Raw genomic sequence first — 20,162 nt, 5'->3', positions numbered from 1 at the left:
AGTCGAATGTATCCAATAGCCTTGAGGACAGAGGAAAAGGAGGCCACGGTGGATGGTTTGGGTTTCGACAACTGAGAAACTGCAATAACATACACTGATGACTTTGTGGGTTTTTTGTTTGTTTGTTTGTTTGTTTTCTCCTTGGTGGTAGAGCTCAAATCCAGGACCTTGCATAAATTAGGCCAGCATTCTCCCTTGGAGATAGATCTTTAGGCCTTGATTTCTTTGAGACAGGGTCTTGCTATGTAGCCCAGGCTGGTCCTGAACTCACTGTCCTCCTGCATCCCTACTCCACATCCCAAATGCTGAGGTTACAGGTGTGTGTCATCACACTTAAGGCCTTGTTAGTTTTATGACAGTGTCTGTACCACTTGGTGCCTTCTTATTAGCACATTAAGAGCTCATGATAACCCTAAGCTATCAGAGACTAAAGACATATAGAGATCCATCGGAGCTTATAACTTTCAGACATTAGCTTTAACTTTGCCATGTCTTATGGTTAATAACAATGAGGTCACAAACAGAAAGAATGAACAAAGAGAGCTGTGTAAAGTGGCTGCCATATGAACTTTAGATTATACCCTTCTGTGTCACTCTTGGGTGTGGCGCTTGTCCCCATGAGAAGCCAGATCTTTGTGAGAAGACATTTCTCTTGATGCCATTGGCATCTCTCTACACACAAACTTTTACTTTATCCCAGGACTTAACAGAGAAAAGAAAACAATATTTTAATGGGACATTATTTTAATAATACTGAAGGGGTTGCTTTTTGTGGCTCTCAAACAAAACCACTGTAGATTATTTGCCTGTCTTAAAGACAGCTGGCTTCACAAACAACAGCTCTTTTTGCCTTCCTTCCTTTTCTAGAGTGAACATCTTAAAATATGACAGTCCAGGGAGAGGGTCAGCGAGGGTTAATAAGGGGACAATCTACAAGCTTACATTTGAGTGTGGGTTTTACCTTCTCTTTCTTCTGAGACAGCATCCTACGTGTTCCAGGCTGACCTCAAACTCCATATATAGGTGAGGATGACCTTGAATTTCTGCACCTCCTGCCTTGGCCTTCCAAGTGCTGGGATCTCAGGCTTGCATCATCACCAGGCCTCATTTATGCAGTGCTGGGATCTGAACCCAGGGCTTCCTGCTAGGGAAGCATTCTGTTAACTGAGCCCTACATCTTTTCTCTTCCCCTTTCCTTTTCCTCTCCCCTCCTTTCTTTCCTTCCTTTCTTCCTTCTTTCATTTTTTGTTGTATTTGTGTGTGCTGAGGATCAAACCTGGAGGCTCTGTGTGCTAGGCAAGCTCTCTACCACTGAGTTACATTCCCATCCTGCATTTGCATTTTTACTAACAGGGTGCTTCATGCTACCAGCATTGTATTAACACTAAATTGTAGCAGGAAGTCTTCTGAAAACTTGAAGATAAATAGGAAGGATCACACTTCTGCCATCTTAATGGCATAAAAAATTAAAAAATTCAATCCTTTCTGCATTCAATCATATTGCTAATCAATCAAAATATGAGGTATGCAATCTTTGTAAGTCAATATATCAAACAACAAAGTAAGATATACTGAGAAAGCATTTCATTAATATACAAACAATCCATGTAGTAATTAGAAAAGGTGGGTTGATTAATAGGAAAATGGCCAAAGCACAGAAGAGGCATCTCAGAAAGGAAGTAATAAAGCAGTTAATATTATAGCCAGAAATGTGTCCCTCAAGTGCATATGTTGATATCCTAACTCTTCATCCCTCAGAATGCCACTGTATTTAGAGATTGGGCTTTTGAAGAAGCAATTATACAAGATGAAGTAATTAGGGTGAGTTTAATCCAGTATGCTGTCCTCAGAAAAGTGCTTAGGACATAGACCCATGGAGGAAGGACAAAGTAAGACAGCTGTAGGCCAAGGAGGGGGACTCAGATGAAACGGTACCTACTAACACTTGAATCTGACACTCCTGGCCTCCAGAATTGTGAGAAAACACAATTCTCTTGTTCAAGATACCAACTCTGTGGCATTTTTAAATAACAGCCTTAGCAAATTAAAAGAGTCAAAAATGAAAATACTAAAATACATACAAAGTAAGCAATAATTTGGGCATGTAATGTCATGTATTTGTGTTATATGCTTGTGGGTGAGACAATAACAATAAAAAACTGATATATAGCAAGGCACACACCTAATCCCAGCACCAGGGGGTAGAGGAAGGTAGAAGTCTGTGAGTTTGGGGTCAGACTGGTCTATATAGTGAGTTCCAGGCTAGCCAGAGCTATACAGTGAGACATTTTCTCAAAACAAATTGATATCTACATTCCCTTTGATCAAACAATTTTACCCTAAGCAAAAATTATATGTGTAATATATCAAAATTTGCAAATGCAAAACAACCAGTGTGCACATTCAAAAGGATAACACAGTGTGAAAAATTCCTAGGATGGAGAAAGTGGGCACTTAAAGAAGAGGAATGATATAATTAAACACTTTAGAAGGAAGTTGTCTGTGACTTGGAAGAAGCCTATGATGTTGTGTTGGTTTAAGGGTGGTAGTGGGAAGGCTGGGGAGACAGCTGAGTGGGGATAGATAGTGTTTCCTGCACAAGCAGGAAGACTTATTTACATTTGTGTCCCTAAAACCATATAACAACCTGGCTGTCATGGTGCTTATAACCCTAGCACTGAGAAACGGAGACAAGAAGAACCTTGGGGCCTTATTGACTTGCCAGACTGGCCAATCGGTGAGCTCCAGGTTCAGTGAGAAACCCTGTGTTAAAAAAAATTGAGATGGAAAGTGATTCCAGAAGATACCAAATGTCAACTTCTGGCCTCCACATTCGCATACATGGGCACATGCACCCACATATTTATTCATGCCCACATAGGTCATACATATGTGTGCATGTACACACAGGTCATACATATGTGTGTATGCACACACAGGCCATACATATGTGTGCATGCACACACCTGTACAGAGAGAGTAAAAGTAGTAGTGGACTACTACGGACAGAGAGGTTGCATTTGTTTATAGCTACTGTATCCTTTTTGCTAGTTTAGGATACAAAGTAAGACCTTGTTTCCTTTTTTGGAGAGGAATGAACATTATATAAGACAACACTGTGATGATTAATTCTGATTGCTAACTTGATGGTATTTATAATTACTATGGAAACAAACCCCTAGGCATGTCTGTGAGGGGTTTTCTATGTTATGTAAATTGAGGAAGGAAGACCTACACTCAAAGTGGGTGGCACTATTCCATGGGGGGAGTCCCCAGCTGAACAAAAAGGAGAAAGGGAGCCAAGCATCAGCATTCATCTCTCTCTCTGCTTCCTGACTGTGGACACGATGTGTCTAGTCACTTATTTCTCGCTGCCTTGACTTCTCTATTGAGACAGTACTCAAATCAGCTATTATGCCTAACTGGTTATTCTTCTGGAAAACTCCAGATTTGTTTTAAGATTCTATCAAGACACTCAAAATCTGAGAATGGATTGGCACAAATCCTAGAAGACTCTTCAGTAGCACACGGTATGTAAAATGAAGTAGCAAATCAAGATCATGAGAAAATTAAGTGTCTTGTAATAGCCACGTCACTGAAATGGGAAGAATGTTTTGGAAAAAAAGTTTCTGTTACTTAAACCTTGGTCTCTTTGCGAACAGGATAATATGTAGAAGTCTCTAAGTTTTAAGGGAAATAGGAATGAGTGGTTTTTTGGGAGATGGTGAAAGGTCCTGTTAATTCTGAATGGTCATCAGGGAGGCCGTACATTCACACCATGAACATGAGAGGAAGTAAATATGTACTGAGGCTTCCCTGGCAATATGACAACTCTGACCTTGGCAAATGTCTGAGATAAAATAAATAAGATAGAGAAGAGTGAATGATTTACTTTGTTTGGGGGCACTCTGGCTTATAAGGAATTTTCTAGTTCCAGAATTCAGACTTTCCAGTTCTTAAGTCTCCTGGGAAAAATTCACTATTCATTTACCCATTCTTTCAGCAAATAATTAAAAATGTGTGTCCAAGGGCTCAGTGAGTCTTCACTGTTGGGATCTAGGCCACTTGTGGCCTTGAGAGCACCTGTGCCAGGCGACTGGTTCCTGTCTAGGGGAACCTGCATCTGGCCCTTCTCACCCTGCCCCACTGAATGTCTAAGAGCCAATGACTGTCCACAATCAAGGCCTGGGCAAGTGTCTGGACACACATGGATTCATTACTTTTCTGATGCCAGCTCTCTAACTTAACCTCATGTGGGCACTTTTAAGAGATTAACTCCATTTCAGTGGCTACTTGATTCCCAACCCTTGTTTCTAACATGGTAGTTGATACTGATTCTTGAAGACTGAGAGACACTATAACTTTGGTTTGGGCAAGGTTGTTATTTTTTAACTGTTTTTTTTTTTTTTTTTCAGGCAGCCTTCTTTTGATGTTTGTTATTCTCTGGCGGTACTCAGCCCCACATGAAACTTGGCACTGTATGTACTAACTCCCCACCTCACTGATGCCTGAATCATCAAATGGTTTTTAGGTCTGTAAACGTGTGACCTTGACGGAAATCTCCCTTCAAAGTGTATTTCAATCTCACTTGAATCTCAAAGGGTCAGTTAGGCCTTATCTAATCCAAGCTGCTGTCCCCAAGCCTTCCGCTGGCCCATAGATCTCTTTACTTAAAAACACTTTGTTTTTTCCTGAGTGTTCCTTTCCATTGATCTTTCGATGTAGATGTCTAAATGCTACTGTATTTGGAACCGTTCATCTGATAACATTTGGATAACTTTGTGCATACTTCGGGCAGGGAGGGATATCTTTTGAGTCAATAGGCACCATTCCCAATACTGCTGTGGATATCTTGTTTCCCTTTACATCTAAAACTGCTTAAACTACAGAGGTTAATAATTTGTAGAGATGCTTTAGATAAGAATAGCATTTCTTCATTTTCTACTATTTAGAGCTCATTATTTCACAATTGTCGATTGATGGATTGATGCCACATTATCAGCTGTCTTAGTTAATAACTGGTTTATAAAATCACGCTTTATAGTCTATACAGCTCTTTTATCATGGACTCAGATGCTTCAGGGAAATTACTCATATCTTATAAAAAGACAAGAATGCTTATTAAAAACACAGGCTAAACATTCGTATAAATGTCTGGGTATAGACTAATGTACTTCGAAGGCACTAGGTCTTGACTCCAGGTTGGAAGTCGATGAGATCATTAGGATAAAGTTAAACTTGATAGTCATTTAGTTACTCTTGGTGATGTTAGCATTGGAATGTGTTTGGGTTGCCAGAGAAAACTGCCAGAAGATAATAATTGTTCAAAAATGCTGAGGTCACCAACAACGGGCTAGATAGCGTTGTGCTGAGTTCAGGCTTGCTGGGTGCTCTCTAGGCGGATGGTAAAAGCAGAGATAAAATGTCTGTTGAACCTGCTTGAGTGTGTACTGATCTCGCCACACCCATCTCATCCTCCGTCTGGGTTCAGAACTCCTTTATTTACTTATTGTTTATTTATTTTTGAGGCAGGGTTTCACTATGTAGCTATGACTGCCCTAGAATTTGCTATGTAGACCAATCTGGCCTTCAACTCAGAGAGATCCACCTGCCTCTGCCTCCTGAGTGCTGGGATTAAAGGCGTCTGTCTGGCAGACTGCCTTTTTTATTTCCAAGGTTCCTTCCTAGATACAATTACACTTTAGGTTGTATTTTTCCTGCTTACTTGCTTACTCGATTTTGATGTCTTTGAGAACAAAGGACAGTTCTTTAAAATTGTTTTTTTTTTTAATCTTCATAGTATCATTTAGCATTTTTTCCATATAGAGCCAATCAGCATTCATCTGATTTAATGTAATTTGATTTAGTACCTAATTAACATTTTCCTACAAAATTCTTCTTTTTTTAAAATTTTTTTTTGAGACAGGGTTTCTCTGCATAGCATTGCCTGTCACAGAACTTGCTCTGTAGACCAGGCTGGCCTCGAATTTACAAAGATCAACCTGCCTCTGCTTCCCGAGTGTTAAGATTAAAGGCGCGCACTGCCACTGCCCAGCACAAATTCTGCTTTCTTGATGGTGCCCAGTGGTCCCATGCTGCCCAGCGCCTCCTCCCAAGTGTAGGTTTCCCATCTTCTCCTTGTGTTTTTGCACTTGCCTGGGCACACATACTGCTGGGTATTTTCCCTCGGAGCCAGCTGAACACTTGGCAGGGCTCCTTTTGGGGGACAGAGGTACCTGCTAAGTCACATGCAGTGAAAGAAAGGGAAAGAGAAAAATACTCACTTTTCTGATGTACACAGACTGCCCGACTGGTTAAGTCAGTCAAGAAAACAAATGACAAGAAACTCAGCTGCTTCAGACAAATATTTTTCCATTAGATTATTTTAAAAAGGGAATAGGTATATGTGCATTATTATTATTATTATTATTATTATTATTATTATCATCATCTTTTGTTGGAGAAATTCTTTTACTTGGATTCTTATAGGGATCTGAGGTCCAGTAGGCTGGCTACTGGGCACAAGTAAACTGAATTGGGTCCTCAGATGGCTTCAAGTTTCAAATGAAGTTTCTCCATGGGAAGAATAACAGCTGAGACTCTTGTGTTTTCTGTACCCTGTACGGCAGTATTTAGCACATAGCAATCAATAGGGGTTTGTTTGTACAAAATGCATTGCCTAGGCAAAAAAGGCTTGCTTGAAAACATTGTCACCAAGGATGGCATCATCTATCACTGTGTTCTGTCCTGCTGGGCTCACAGAGCCCTAAGCGGTAGAGTGTCATCCAAAGTGTACTTACCCATGATGCAGTGCATCATTGAGAGGACAATGGGGAGGGAGGGAGGGAGGAGGGAGAGAGAGAGAGAGAGAGAGAGAGAGAGAGAGAGAGAGAGAGAGAGAGAGAGAGAGAGATCCTACCTAGGTGTTCCCTCCATGTGGGGTTTGAATATTGGCTGTGTATGAGGACTTAAAGAGCTTTGGCTCAAGGTTAGAGGTTAGTTTCTTTACGTTTAAGGCCTTGGGGGCTTGGCATCAAACTTGCTGGAAAAAAAAATCTAGGAGCTGGCTGGGGTCACAAAGTGGTCATAGCATTCTGTGAGTGTCACTCAGGACATAGAGAGTGGGCAGAGGTGGGGACACCTCACACGTTCATTGCCCCTTACCTAACATGCCACATTACAGCAGCTACTAGAAAGAATTGTTTTCTTCCTGACCTTGTAGGAATCTTCTTTTACTTTGAAATTTCTGTACCTTCCCCGAACTCGACTCGTAATTGATTTGTACGATACTTATCTTTGTAAAGATTCCACATTAGAATCTTTAAGAATCCTTTGGGAAGATCGGTGCAGCTCACAGCCCTCATCGGACACGTTTCTTTTTGCAGAGGTTTGTGAGGGTGGTACAGGGACTCACAGCTGCTCCAAGTGCAGAGAACCAGTGACTGTGGAGTGTTCAGCCCTGAATGAACATCTATCGCGACTCCCTCAAGGTCCAGAGAGCCTCACCGAAGGTGTGGAACGTTTGTAACAGCCAGAGTTCCGGGAGGACTGCTGTGATGTTGGTGTCTTTTGGACACCACAGGACCATCGCTCTCAGGAACTCCCAGCAGCTGCGCAGAATCAAGACGGTTAATATTTCCATGTGCATGGGAGAGGGCTCAGGAGACTTCCACCCCTGGCTGAGGATCGACTGGCAGTTGATGGCTACCAGGGGAGAGTCACTTTTCTTCAAGGGTGTGGCTTTTGGTAGCTTGCTAATGCTCCATTGATGGCCCCACACCTGTGCAGAGATCAACAGCATTAGCTGGACTCAGTAGGTTGAAAACAAAACTAACCAACCAACCAACCAACCAACCAACCAAACATCACAAGAAGCTGAGAGGAAGATGTGTTGGGGAGGGGTCTGGGAAGAGTTGGAGGGGCCAATAGGGGTAGACCTGATCAAAATATATTGTATACATGAATGAAATTACAAAGATAAATAAAAAAATAAAACCTATAACCCTAAAGCAACAGTTAAAAAAATTCTGTTGGGGTTTATAGGTCTTCCTTTGAGTAGGACTACTGTTACTAGGAAAATGTGGTTTGGGGCCATGGAAGTGGCTCAGAGGGTAAGAGCTATAGCCAAGCAAGACTGACCTGAATTTGATTCCTGGAACTCACACAAAGGGGAACCCACTTAAAAGGGAAGCCACGTAAAGAGAAAGGAGAGAACCCAACTCCACAGAATTGTCTTCTGATCTGCACATTAGCACTGTGGCATGTGTGCACGGCTTGCCCCTCTCCCCCAGTGTGTGTGTGTGTGTGTGTGTGTGTGTGTGTGTGTGTGTGTGTGTGAGAGAGAGAGAGACAGAGAGAGAGAGAGACAGAGAGAGAGACAGAGAGAGAGAGACAGAGACAGACAGACAGACAGTCAGAGACAGAGACAGAAAGACAGAAGCAGAGACAGAGGCACACAGAGAGACAAAGTGAATGAGAATATATATATATATATATATATATATATATATATATGTATGTATATGTATGTATATTTTAAATGAGGCCTGGTTTCTTTCAGACCGGAGACTACTTTATTTCATTATATTATGGAAAAACAAGAGAGCAGAGGCCCATGAGACTGCACACCAGTTGAACACAGTCCAACAGTGGACACAGGTCTGCAGTAGCAGGAGGACCCAAGTAGTGTGAACAACAGGTGACTCTTCTAAAGAAGCTTACACTATAGGTTTAGGCCAAAACTTCCTCAACCCAAAGAAAAAGGGAAAAAAAAAATGTTTTTTTCCTTCTTTAAAAACAGCTGCCTAACTTGCTGGCTAAGCAAAATGTTTTTCCCTGTTGTAGCCTGGAAAGGAAGGAGCAGCACTTGGAGGACCTCTCTCCCCTTAGCCCTTCCTCCCACCCCGGACTGTACCATTAAATCTTAGATAATGGGGAGACTGAAAGCAGGAATTAAGTTAGCACTTGTCAAAACCCGTCGCTCAGCATGCGTGGCCTCGCGGGTTCCTTTCTTCCCATTGTGGCGATCAGAATCTCTTCTGGAGCTTGCTGAGCTTGCAAGGTCGCTGCGAGAGGGAGCTTTGAACTTTGGACCGCACCTCAGAGGGTGAAGTAAACAACAGGGCTATAAATGTCAGTGTCAGGCTTTGGCTTTGGCTTTGCGGAGCTTCCCTCTTAGAGCAAAGAGAGAGAGGAAGCAAACTGGTCCCGAGGGGTTGCGTAAGTAGGACTTGATTCTTTCAGAGTTTGGGAAATGTTTTCTGAGACTGATAAAATACTTTTCCCCCTCTTTACAACAGGCATAGTAAAAAGATCAGTAAAAGACATTTAAAAAAAAAGATTTAAAAAAATGAAGGAGAGTTTGGGTGTGGTAGGTGAAGTGTCTGGGGAACGCAGTTAGAGTTTTTGTTGTTGTTGTTGTTGTTGTTGGTTTTTGTCTTTTACCGAGCTGTGCTCAGGGGAAGCTGGGGAATGGAAATGCAGCTGTTTCTCCCTGCAGAAGACTGTGGTGTTCTAGGGGTAACGTTATCTGATTAGATTTCAGTGTTTCCCCCTGAAGGGTAGAGGGAGGACAAAGAAGAGGAAAAGGTAATGGGTTTCACGAGCAGAGATGGAAATAGGCGCACCCTACAGTACTGTAGAGAGGTCCAGGGAACTCGTTGTCAGCAGTTACAGAAGAACAGCGGGGAGGTAGCCGGCTCCATCCACAGTGCACAAGTGGTCACCTGTAGCGGAGTACAGCTGTGCCACATGTGGTCCCTGGGGAGTTTTTGAGTTTAAGGAGAGAGTGGAAGCCCTTAGGTGGTGCGGGGCTTTAAAGGGAGAGGCTGTGCGACAGAGTATGCCGGTTTTCCTTTTAGTGGGGGTATAACCAAATGTGGTTCTGTACCTGAACAAGAGTGAAAGACACTAACGATTGAAACTACTATCCAGTTGTTACTGGATCTAATTTTATTTATCCTCATTCTTTTTATATAGCTCCTTGGCAGTTAAAATGCAAAGTTTATCCTAAAAAAACAACTTTAAGCAACACCCACTGGCCTATTGATTGTAACGACAGGGAAATCTGCCAGTGGAAATCCAAGCTCTTTAGTCTCTCCTTCGCCACTAGATCGGTCTTTTCACTAGAAACAGAGGTGAGGGAAACAGTCTTCTCATGCATGTCTGCCATTTAGCCATCTGAAAATACCTATTTCAGGGCAGAGCATCAAGATCTGGCTTCACGCTGAAGATTCCGTAACAACTGAATTTAGTTTAGTTTTTTGAGACGTGTATGTGCTAGAGATTGTGTGACCTGGAGCCTCACATGAGTTTCGTTTAGGAGATAAGCACTAGCTAGACTTCCTATTAAGAAAGTGAACAGCTTGTTTTGACGTTCATTTCGCTGTCCCAGAGCATGCAGAAAACTGGCTGCTATACTTATTGCAAGGTGGTATATTACCCCAGTAGCTGAGAGATCAGATTTTGGATTGGGCAGATCCAATTTGAATCTACTCTTGTGGATTATTACCTGCGTGGTCATAGATAGGACACCTAAAGTCTCTCTAAGTCATAGTTTCCCCAGCTGCAGAAAGGGTAGTGATACAATTGTTCTGAGGCACAATTGGCATATGTAAATGTGCTTAGCATTGTTTTATGGCTTTATAGTTCTAGCAAAACCCAGTCACTGACCGATATAAGGATAATCCTATTATTATTGTAAATATCAGCCTAATGGAACTTCCCTGATTAAACATCACAATTAAAAATGCATTAGTATGCCGGGCGGTGGTGGCGCACGCCTTTAATCCCAGCACTCAGGAGGCAGAGCCAGGCGGATCTCTGTGAGTTCGAGGCCAGCCTGGGCTACCAAGTGAGTTCCAGGAAAGGCGCAAAGCTACATAGAGAAACCCTGTCTCGAAAAACCAAAAAAAAAAAAAAAAAAAAAAAAAAAAGCGTTAGTACAAATAGCTGAGATGAAGTTAAAAGGCACATTTTCTGAACCCCCCTGCCCCGTTTTTTGGATAGGTCCTCATGGTGACCCTGGATGGCCTAGAACTTGCCATATGTAGACGTAGTTGGCCTTGAACACACAGAGATCCACTGGCCTCTGCCTCCAGAGCCGAGATTAAAGAATGTGCACACCATGCCCAGCTCTCTCTCCTTTCAGTCTATCTTTTTTGTTTGCTTTTTCAAGATAGGGTCTCATCTCACATGTAGTCCTGGCTGTTCTGGAACTCACTACATAGACCAGGCTGGTCTCGAACTCACAGAGATCTACCTGCCTCTGCCTCCTGAATTCTGGGAGTATAGGCATGCGCCACTTTACGCCTGGCTCCCCCTCCTTTCTTTAGTGAGGCTCTTATGTCAGATTTTTCTTGGAGAGAGCAGTCTCACTATCTCCCTGAGACTGGCCTCTATGTTGAGATTCTTCTGCCTTGGCTTCCCAAGTGGGGGGATTACAGGTGTGCTGCTGTAACCAGCTAAATTTGTATTTGGAAGCATTAAATGCCGTGAGAAATACACATTCTCACTCTGTATTCCAGGCAGGCCTGGAATTTACCCTGCTGTCATATTATTCTTGAATTCAGAGGCACCCTGCTGCCTCGACTTTTTAGGTTGTCGGCTTCCCAGGCATGGGCTACCACGCCTGACTTCTTCCACTTTTTGTCAACATGACTGAGTTAGCTGTGCAGATCTTATTTATTTATTTAAATGGTTTTTGCACATTTTTCATCATGATCATGTCTCTTAAAAAATTCGGAGAGAGGTGGCCCTCATTTGGGGGCTATTTCTGTTCAGGTACTTATTGCTTTACCTTTCCTGGGTGAGAGGGCATCTTCTCACCCGAGAATGTGCTGTCTAGTGGCTGGAGCTGCCTGAAAGCAGTTGTAGCAGGAGAAATGAGTCTTAGATGGGGAAGAGCAATGACTTGTTCTCTCTCCTTGGCCAAGATTTTCCTCTCTTGGTTGCATTTATCATGAGTATGGTGGTAACATCAAAGCCGGTGGTTTTACACTTGAAGAGATTCAAATCCTATATCGCCATATAACTAGACATGGAGGACTAACAAGCCAAAAAATATTGAATGTACCCAGATGTTTATAAATGTGGAAGGCTTGAACTTGAAGCCATAGTTTACTCTCTGCCTTTTGCCTGGCACTTTACAGCAAGATCTCATACAAGAGCTAAGGGCCATCACGAGCCACATTCATGTTGGTACCCTGTCTCCACCGCTACATCCTTTCTTCCTCACATCTCTTTCTGTGCTGGCCCTTTTCGGTTTTGTGCAGAATTCCCTACTAACACTCCTAGGTTGACAGAGAACAGAATGAAGCACCCAGAACTTAGTGCATCTCAAATGAAAATTAGGATGTGTTTGCAGAGTGTATATGACTATACACTACAGTCGGAAGGTGTTTCTGAAATATGTGTCTTCTCCTAGAAAAGTGCCTGGCTGTCAGTCAGCTACATTTCCATAAGTGTGCTTATTGCGGTATCGTGCTACAGCTAGCTAGCTGATGGTTTGATCACTCCTCTGCCTTGTAGCTGGCACTTTCCCCCTTTACAGGAAGATTTAGTGGAAGGAGGCTCATGGCAATGGCATATTGAGCCCAACAAAATGGAGACAGACTTCATGGGCTTAAGTTTTAGCAAGTAGGAGTGTACCTACTGTGTTTAAAGAAATTCATAGTAATGACTGTGCAGTTATCTATGAAGTTCATTTTCTGTTTTACAGGACAACCCCAGCAATGTGGAGAAGCCTAGGGCTGGCCCTGGCTCTCTGTCTCCTCCCCTATGGAGGGACAGAGAGCCAAGGCCAAAGCCCTGCTTGTAAACAACCTCCAGCCTGGAGCATAGGGGATCAAAATCCAATGCTCAACTCTGAGGGTACAGTGACCGTGGTGGCTCTCCTTCAGGCCAGCTGATACCTGTGCCTTCTACAGGCATCCAGGTGAGTAGTCTTTTAAGGTTTCGGACATCTTTAGGGAAAGCCGATAAATACAAGCAAATGCATATAAAATGCAATAAAAATAGAAATAATATTAATGTTAAGTAATGCTTTTGTAGACAAGTATGTTTCTATAACAAGAATTTGGTGAAAAGACCAGGAGAACATATGTATATGTTCACACACACACACACACACACACACACACACACACACACACACCTCACACACACATGGATGAATACAATACTACCAAAATGTTTACTGTGGCATCCCTGGGCTTTGAACACATTTTCTTTTTTGCATTCCTACATTTTGTAACTTCTCAATATGGTTTACCCATGTGAAATTCACTATTAGTAGAGGAAATTCTTCAATATAGGAAGCAGAGGAAGGCTGCCAGCACAGACAGGAAACACTAGGATTGTAATAGAAGGTCTTGCATCATTTAACAACCATAAATAAAAAAAATATTAGTTGAGTCAGCCACCAAATATTAATTGCATAACATTCTGTATGTATGTAAGGTGGATTTAAATATATACTTATTTGGAGCTCATGTTCATGCAAGCATTTAGTATAAAGTTTCAAGTTTTAGCCAGGCTATGGTGGTGCACACCTTTAATCCCAGCACTCGGGAGGCTTGAGGGGCAGAGGCAGGGGGAATCTGTGAGTTCGAGGCAAACCTGGTCTACTGAGTGAGTTCCAGGACAGTTAGGGCTACACAGAAAAACAAACAAAAAGTTTCAAGCTTCAAATAAAAGTGAAGCCTCAGTTTTACAACACAAAGAAAAATTTCAGTCAGTTAAAATTAATCAGAGCTTTACAGAAAGTAAAAAGAATGTAGAAGGCAGAACAAATCGACCAACTAAGTGTCATCGTTCACGTTACGTGTTTCCCCTTAGACTGGAAGACCTGCGCCTGAAACTAGAGAACGAAGGCTACTCTAACATTTCTTACATTGTTGTGAACCATCAAGGAGCCCCCTCTCAACTGAAACACACACACCTTAAGAGTCATGTGTCAGACCATATTGCTGTTTACCGACAAGAAGAACACCAGACAGATGTCTGGACTCTCCTAAATGGAAACAAAGACGACTTCCTCATATATGACAGGTGAGTCCCTCCCAGACCCTTACTAGTCATTTGTTTACTTTTATCACTCACAGGAGCGCGCTTTACTGCTGAATGCCACAAGTCATGGGTTTCGTCTCTTGTGACTCCTTGCTGTGGCAAACACTTTCGGTTTTGACCCTTTGACAGACATTGCCCTACTGTTTTTCTCCACAGCTTTCTTCTTCTCACGCCACCTCCTCCTTCCCATTCTTCTTCTTCTTCCTGTTTACATGTGTGTATTATTCAGGGTGATTTAGTTTTCCCTCTCTTCATACTGGAACATTCTGCAAAAATGACCTCATCTATTCGCTGACCACAATACTACATATATCCTAGTGAACTGAAGTAAGTTTACAAAGTTCAAATACAGTAACTGAATGCCAAACCCAGCTTTCTCTTCCATGGTGATAGTTGCAAACATCTTAAAATCAATGATTCAACTAGGAATCAATTATACTCTTTTAAAACTCATTCCTTAAATTTTGACTTTTCTGTGAGCCTTCTTGGAGGGACTAGAGGACACAATCCAAGAATACTACCTTCTGCCTCTGTCCCTCCCCATTATCCACTGCGTTGTGTTGTGATATACATGGTCTTGTGTGATGGCTTTGCTACCATCTGCCCTTCCGAAAACTGTGACAGGCAGTTTGTGACTTCTTATCATTCACCAATTCTAAGTCTTGCATTTATCTACGTTGTCTTCATAATCAGCCCCTCAAGTGACTTTCTTGTTACTCCCCCCCCCTAGATTTTTACAACTTTCTCATGTGTTTGCTTTCTGGTTTAATAGTAAAGGATTTAAAATAAGGCATTTGTCTTTGTTTTATATCAAGTACTCAGTTTCAAATTAGGTCATTGAAGGTATGGCTTTTATATTTTTGAAGTGAACTTTTTGAGTTGAATGAGTCCACCATTCTAATAGATAGTTACAGAAAACGGACTATACATTTCCCTGTGTGTTAAATAAATGGAAGAATCCATTTGCATAACAGATATAATCCTAAATATTGTGCAGCTTAATAATCATACTTCATAGACCATACTATTTATGTCTAATTTTATGTGGCTATATGCTTGCATTTTTAACCGAGTATGGAGATTGTTTTCAGCATGATCTGTATGAATTGATTTTGGGATATATGATCAAATAAACCATTCATATTTTGAGAGAATTGCAATGCACATGCTGTCTTCTATAAAACATGTTTGGTTGATGATGCTTGCCTTCTTCTGACTTTGCCTGGGCTGGCTCCTCTCTTTGTCTCACATTAAATACCATTTTAGCTTCGCACTTTGTCCTTTCAGGCCGCTAAACTTCTAGTCAGTTGTAAAGTACAAATATAAAGACGTCTATTTTGGGTAAAATCGACATTTCAACCTTACCATTTTGGAGAATGTCAAACTCCGATTCTAGTGATTTTACTGTGCTGAAATTTTTCTTACATCAGATATGTTTCTTGGGGTAAACGAGCCAGTGAGCATCGTGCACACGTGTGCTATTGACTCACAATGCCAGGACCTGTGTCATTCAATAGACAGGAGACTCATGAGTTTCAGGTTAGCTTAGGCCTCACAGTGAGTTCAAGGCTAATTTGAATTGCATTATGAGAATCTATCTCAAAAAACCAAGGGCTGGGGATATAGCCCACTGGTAGAGCACTTACATAGAATGTGAAAGATTTGGGTTTGCTTCCTAGACTACACATTAATAAATAAAGAAGATACTGGCCCAAACTGTGACGTTGTTTTTGTTACACAATGATTTCTGGTTTTGTGAAATTTGTCTTGCCTGAGCAGTTATGAAAAGCTCCCATGGTTAGTTTTTGGCAGGACATATGCTAATTAAAAAAGTATCTGACTGAGTCACAGTCATTCCACATTTTTAAATTATTTAATGACATCTATAACATTTAAAAATGCTAAAATCAGACTCTGCAACCTTGCTATAACCTGACCTGGTATATTGCCTGGGAACTCAATTATAGACCCCACTCAAGGAAGTTTACTAGAAGCATGGAAGGGGCTACACAATCTAGCCTGAGTAGGGTCACAGCAGAGAGGACAGTAGTAACATGGTATCTGCCTTTTAGATGTGGCCGTCTCGTGTATCACCTGGGCTTGCCCTATTCCTTCCTCACTTTCCCGTATGTCGAAGAAGCCATTAAGATCGCTTACTGTGAGCAGAAGTGTGGAAACTGCTCTCTCACGGTAGGTATTTTTCTCGGTTGTTTTTACCGGGTGATAAGGAGAAAACTTAAAAATGTATCTAAATAAGTGGTTTATCATCAATTACATAAGAAAATCTTAAATGCACATTTTTTTTTCCTGTTACGTAACACTTGTTAAAACATATTTGCAAGACTCATATTGCTACCTTTATCTTGAAAGGCTTTAAAAACAAACATGCCAACAAATCATGGCTGGAGAGATGGCTCAGTGGTTAAGAACACTTGCTGCTCTTGCAGAGGACCCTGGTTCAGTCCCCAGCACCAACATGGCAGCTTAGAACCACTCGAATTCCGGTCCATGTGGTGCCCTCTTCTGGCCTCTGAGGGGACCAGGCACAGAGGCAGTGCACCTAATCTAGCAGGCATGATAATCGTTCACATAAAGTAAAAAATAATAAATATTTAAAATAATAAAAACCAATGTAGATCACTATGTCACTTACTAATGAATGTTATTGCATGAGTATGAGTGCTCCAAGAATTTAGTCAACACATAAAATATTATGACTGTGGTAAGCTGGGCATGCTCGGAGCACAGTGATAGTCAAACTCATCTGAGATGTTACCTGTCAATAGCTAAATACATTGTCAAGGACTCAGGACAACCAGCTTTGCTAAAAGGCTGTCTGTCCTCTTTCCCAGTCTGTAAGTTGAATTATTGCCCTTACCTGAAAAAGAAATATGTTCTACTCATTACTGCTATCTCCTAATAACCATGAAAATATTTGTTCTTGTTATGAGAAGAACTACATTTAATTATTTTATAAAACCCTTTTGATTTTTATGGACTAAATTTTTTCTCCCATACTTTAGACAATTTTAAACAATGTTTCTTTAATAGGGCAGCCTGCCAAAATTTAAGTTCAGGTTTGAAAATGTTCTGAAATTATTTAGTAGTTACATTTTCTTTCCCTAGATCGACAGGAAGCTTCCTCAAATTTCAACAAGTCATTTAATCAATTAACTTTGTTGACAGGGCGTTTTAATTATACCACTTTTACATGTTAATATTCATAAAATCTGAGAGTTAGTTTCAGATTTTAAAGATGAGGAGACCGGGTTGCAAATAAAGCTCTTAAAGTTGAACTGACATGATTACTTAATACCATTGTGATTTTATTTTTCATATTTTGGGGTTACTTCTGGTTTTGCATTTGTGTAAATGCCTGATAATAAACATACCCAGTTGTACTGAAATAAAAAGGCAGAAACATTTCCCATAATCAGCTTAAAACCAATGAAGAATTTGTTAACAAGAATAGTAGACTATGGCATCTAACATCTAGACCAAATCAGCGCTTTTCTGTTTTGCTGTCTCCCAGATGCAATCAATTATATGATACATTATTTATTCTACTAAAAGGAAAAAAAGGCTGTCAATTAAAGTAGGCCATGATGCTGTTTTTACCCGACAGAACTGTGTGAACATTACCAAAGCTTGGTGAAATTAAAAACATTTTCCCAGACATGTTGCAGAATGAAAAGCTGCCAGTTTTTAACTGGCATTTTTGAGTTGTCAGGGAGAAGCCATTTTGCTTTGGAAAACAGGACTAGATTAGATGGCAAGGGTGAAAAGTTACACACAGCACTACTGATGTCGGGATTCCGTATTTAGCCGACTTCACTACGATCTAAGTTTTTTCAGCAGTTTACTTAGTTTTGATTTTGCAGAGAGAACTATGGTAGTTTGGATTCTTTAAACCTTTAATAAAAAATATAGACATTGAGACCAAGGTCAGGCTCTTTTTCATTAATATTCTGCCCAACTGTATCCTAATTAACCTGTTGGAATAACATAAAAGTTGGCTCTACAAGTAATTTTTTAAAATGCATTCATGGTCAATCTATGAGCTCGCTAATAAGAGATTTATAAATTTGTTCCAGAGTCTTGAAGATGAAGACTTCTGTAAAAATGTGTCCTCAGCTGCCGTGGGTAGCACAGCGGAGCCCTCAAAGACACATCACCACCACAAGCACCATCACAAACATGGGCATGGGCATCTTGGGGGCAGTGAGCTGTCAGAGAATGAGAAACCAGGGGCACTAGATGCTAAGCCAGCTTTGCCACCTTCAGCCTTACAACATCCCCAGCCCAAGCAGGGTCACTTAGAGAGCTGAGACATGCAGGCGAGCGAAGGCCTACAGCTTTCACTTGCTCAGAGGAAGCTTTGCCGGAAGGGGTGCCTAAACCAGCTCCTGTGTAAGTTGTCCCAGGAGTCCGGGACGACTGCCAGCAGCTGCTGCTGACACTGCCGCCATCTCATATTTGAGAAGTCGGGGTCCGCAATCACCTGACAGTGCGCTGAAAACCTCCCGTCCCTGTGTAGCTGACAGGGACTTTTTGCGGAGGAGAAAGTCATCGAATCTTGACAGTGTCGGGCTCCTCCGGCTGCCTGACGGAGTCAGCCACCAAACCCCACAGAAGCCAGCCCCACCTGAAGCTGAAAGAATAAGACCAAAAAGTGAAAATGACGCTCAAACTAAATATTTAAAATAAGATGGATACTCCCTAAGTCAGTCTAAAGACACAATTTCATTTTTAAGAAAGTTTGCGATCCACTTAATTAATCAGTGAACTAAAAGTAGGGATTGGATTTGTGCAAACACGGAGAAATTTACCATATTGGCTTCTAAATTTAAAATTTTATGCCACAGAAAATTTGGCCCAAATCAGATTTGTGTTGTGGGGTAACTAAAATGTGATTGCAGCTCTTGGTTAATATGTCTTTTTTTGTCTTTTTCCAGTGTTCTATTTACATTGATGAGAACAGAAACATAAACTATGACCTAGGGGTTTCTGTTGGATAGCTCGTAATTTAGAACGGAGAAAGAACGACAAAGACACATTTTCCAGTTTTTTCTTTACTTAAACTCTCAAAACAACAAGAACTTCATCTCTTTAATCTTACATTTTTAACCAACTAAATCTTAAACAGACTACATCTTAATATCTACTTATCTTTTTTATATCGAAGACTACTAGCTTTCCTTTACTACATACATCTGTGTATCTTACTTTCTTCATCTTGTGTTGTGTTGTTCTTCTGAACTGTGAGTGACTGTCTTGAAAGACGTAATGGAAGAAAAGTATGTTGTTAACCTGCATGCTGCTTAAGACAGTATTTCCATAATCAATGATGGTTTAATAGAGAAACTCGGCCCTATGAACCTGAACTCTTTTATGGCTAATACCATTAAGCAAGAATGCAGTACAGGACTGGCCACAGTACAGACTTATCTCAATAAATGCAATTTTAAAAAGCTTAAAAGTGTGCGTCTTTATTATTTAGCATGCTCACATTGAAAAAAGAAGTGAAAGAATTTTTTAATGCCTTTAAAGAAACTAAGTTGTAGCTGCTGCATAAAGTGCTTACTCAAAACCGTCTCCGTGTGAGGCGGGAGTCTTTGGCCACTGCAAGGCGCTGCTCCAGGTCTCGGATGGTGTTCTGGAGACTCGAAATCTCCTTGCTCTTTTCCTCTTGAAGATGTTGAAGCTTCTAAATGAAGAAGCAGAAGAAAGGTTGTCATTGCAATTGAGAAGTAAGATTAAGTAGAAGGAAGGGCAAGACAACACTCAAAACACACTTCAGGCTTCCATTTTAAAAACTGCCGTACTTTGAAAGGCCTGCAGCTTCACTTTTGTGTGACTCAAAGGGAAAAATGGTATTAGGCTACAAAAAATATTTACTGTATTTAAAGTAAACATTAGGAAATGTTGATAGGAACACACTAAGGCAATTAATTTACTGAAGTTATAGTCATAGGACAAAATGCACATACCCTTCTGTAGATACTCTGTGGCAGAATAGTAGCATCTGCATAGGATTTTGACTTTGTCTGAATTCTTGCTAGTTTGGTGTCAAACTGAGTCAAATTCAAAAAGAG

General features: G+C 41.1%; 2 protein-coding genes across 2 annotated transcripts in view; one reads left to right on the top strand and one right to left on the bottom strand.

Annotated features, from left to right (window-relative positions):
• The first annotated feature begins 9,112 nt into the window (after positions 1–9,112).
• On the top strand, positions 9,113–18,743 carry LOC114697326 (selenoprotein P). The gene is given in 5 exon segments (XM_028875566.2): positions 9,113–9,219; positions 12,719–12,934; positions 13,837–14,049; positions 16,140–16,257; positions 18,162–18,743. Coding segments are annotated over 4 exon segments (1,116 nt in total). The 5' UTR covers positions 9,113–9,219; positions 12,719–12,731.
• A 105-nt stretch (positions 18,744–18,848) lies between these two features.
• Positions 18,849–20,162, bottom strand: part of Ccdc152 (coiled-coil domain containing 152) — a 29,232-nt gene continuing 27,918 nt past the window's right edge. The window contains exons 8-9 of the mRNA XM_028875567.2: positions 20,058–20,141; positions 18,849–19,774 (exon numbers count right to left, since the gene is read on the bottom strand). Coding sequence (XP_028731400.1) covers positions 19,652–19,774; positions 20,058–20,141 — 207 coding nt within the window. The 3' untranslated portion in view covers positions 18,849–19,651. The remainder of the gene's footprint in view (positions 19,775–20,057; positions 20,142–20,162) is intronic.

This window comes from Peromyscus leucopus, chromosome 11, assembly GCF_004664715.2.
Source record: "Peromyscus leucopus breed LL Stock chromosome 11, UCI_PerLeu_2.1, whole genome shotgun sequence".
NCBI lineage: Eukaryota > Metazoa > Chordata > Mammalia > Rodentia > Cricetidae > Peromyscus > Peromyscus leucopus.
Note: the sequence above shows the minus strand (reverse complement) of the source record. Positions and strands in the feature narration are given on the sequence as shown.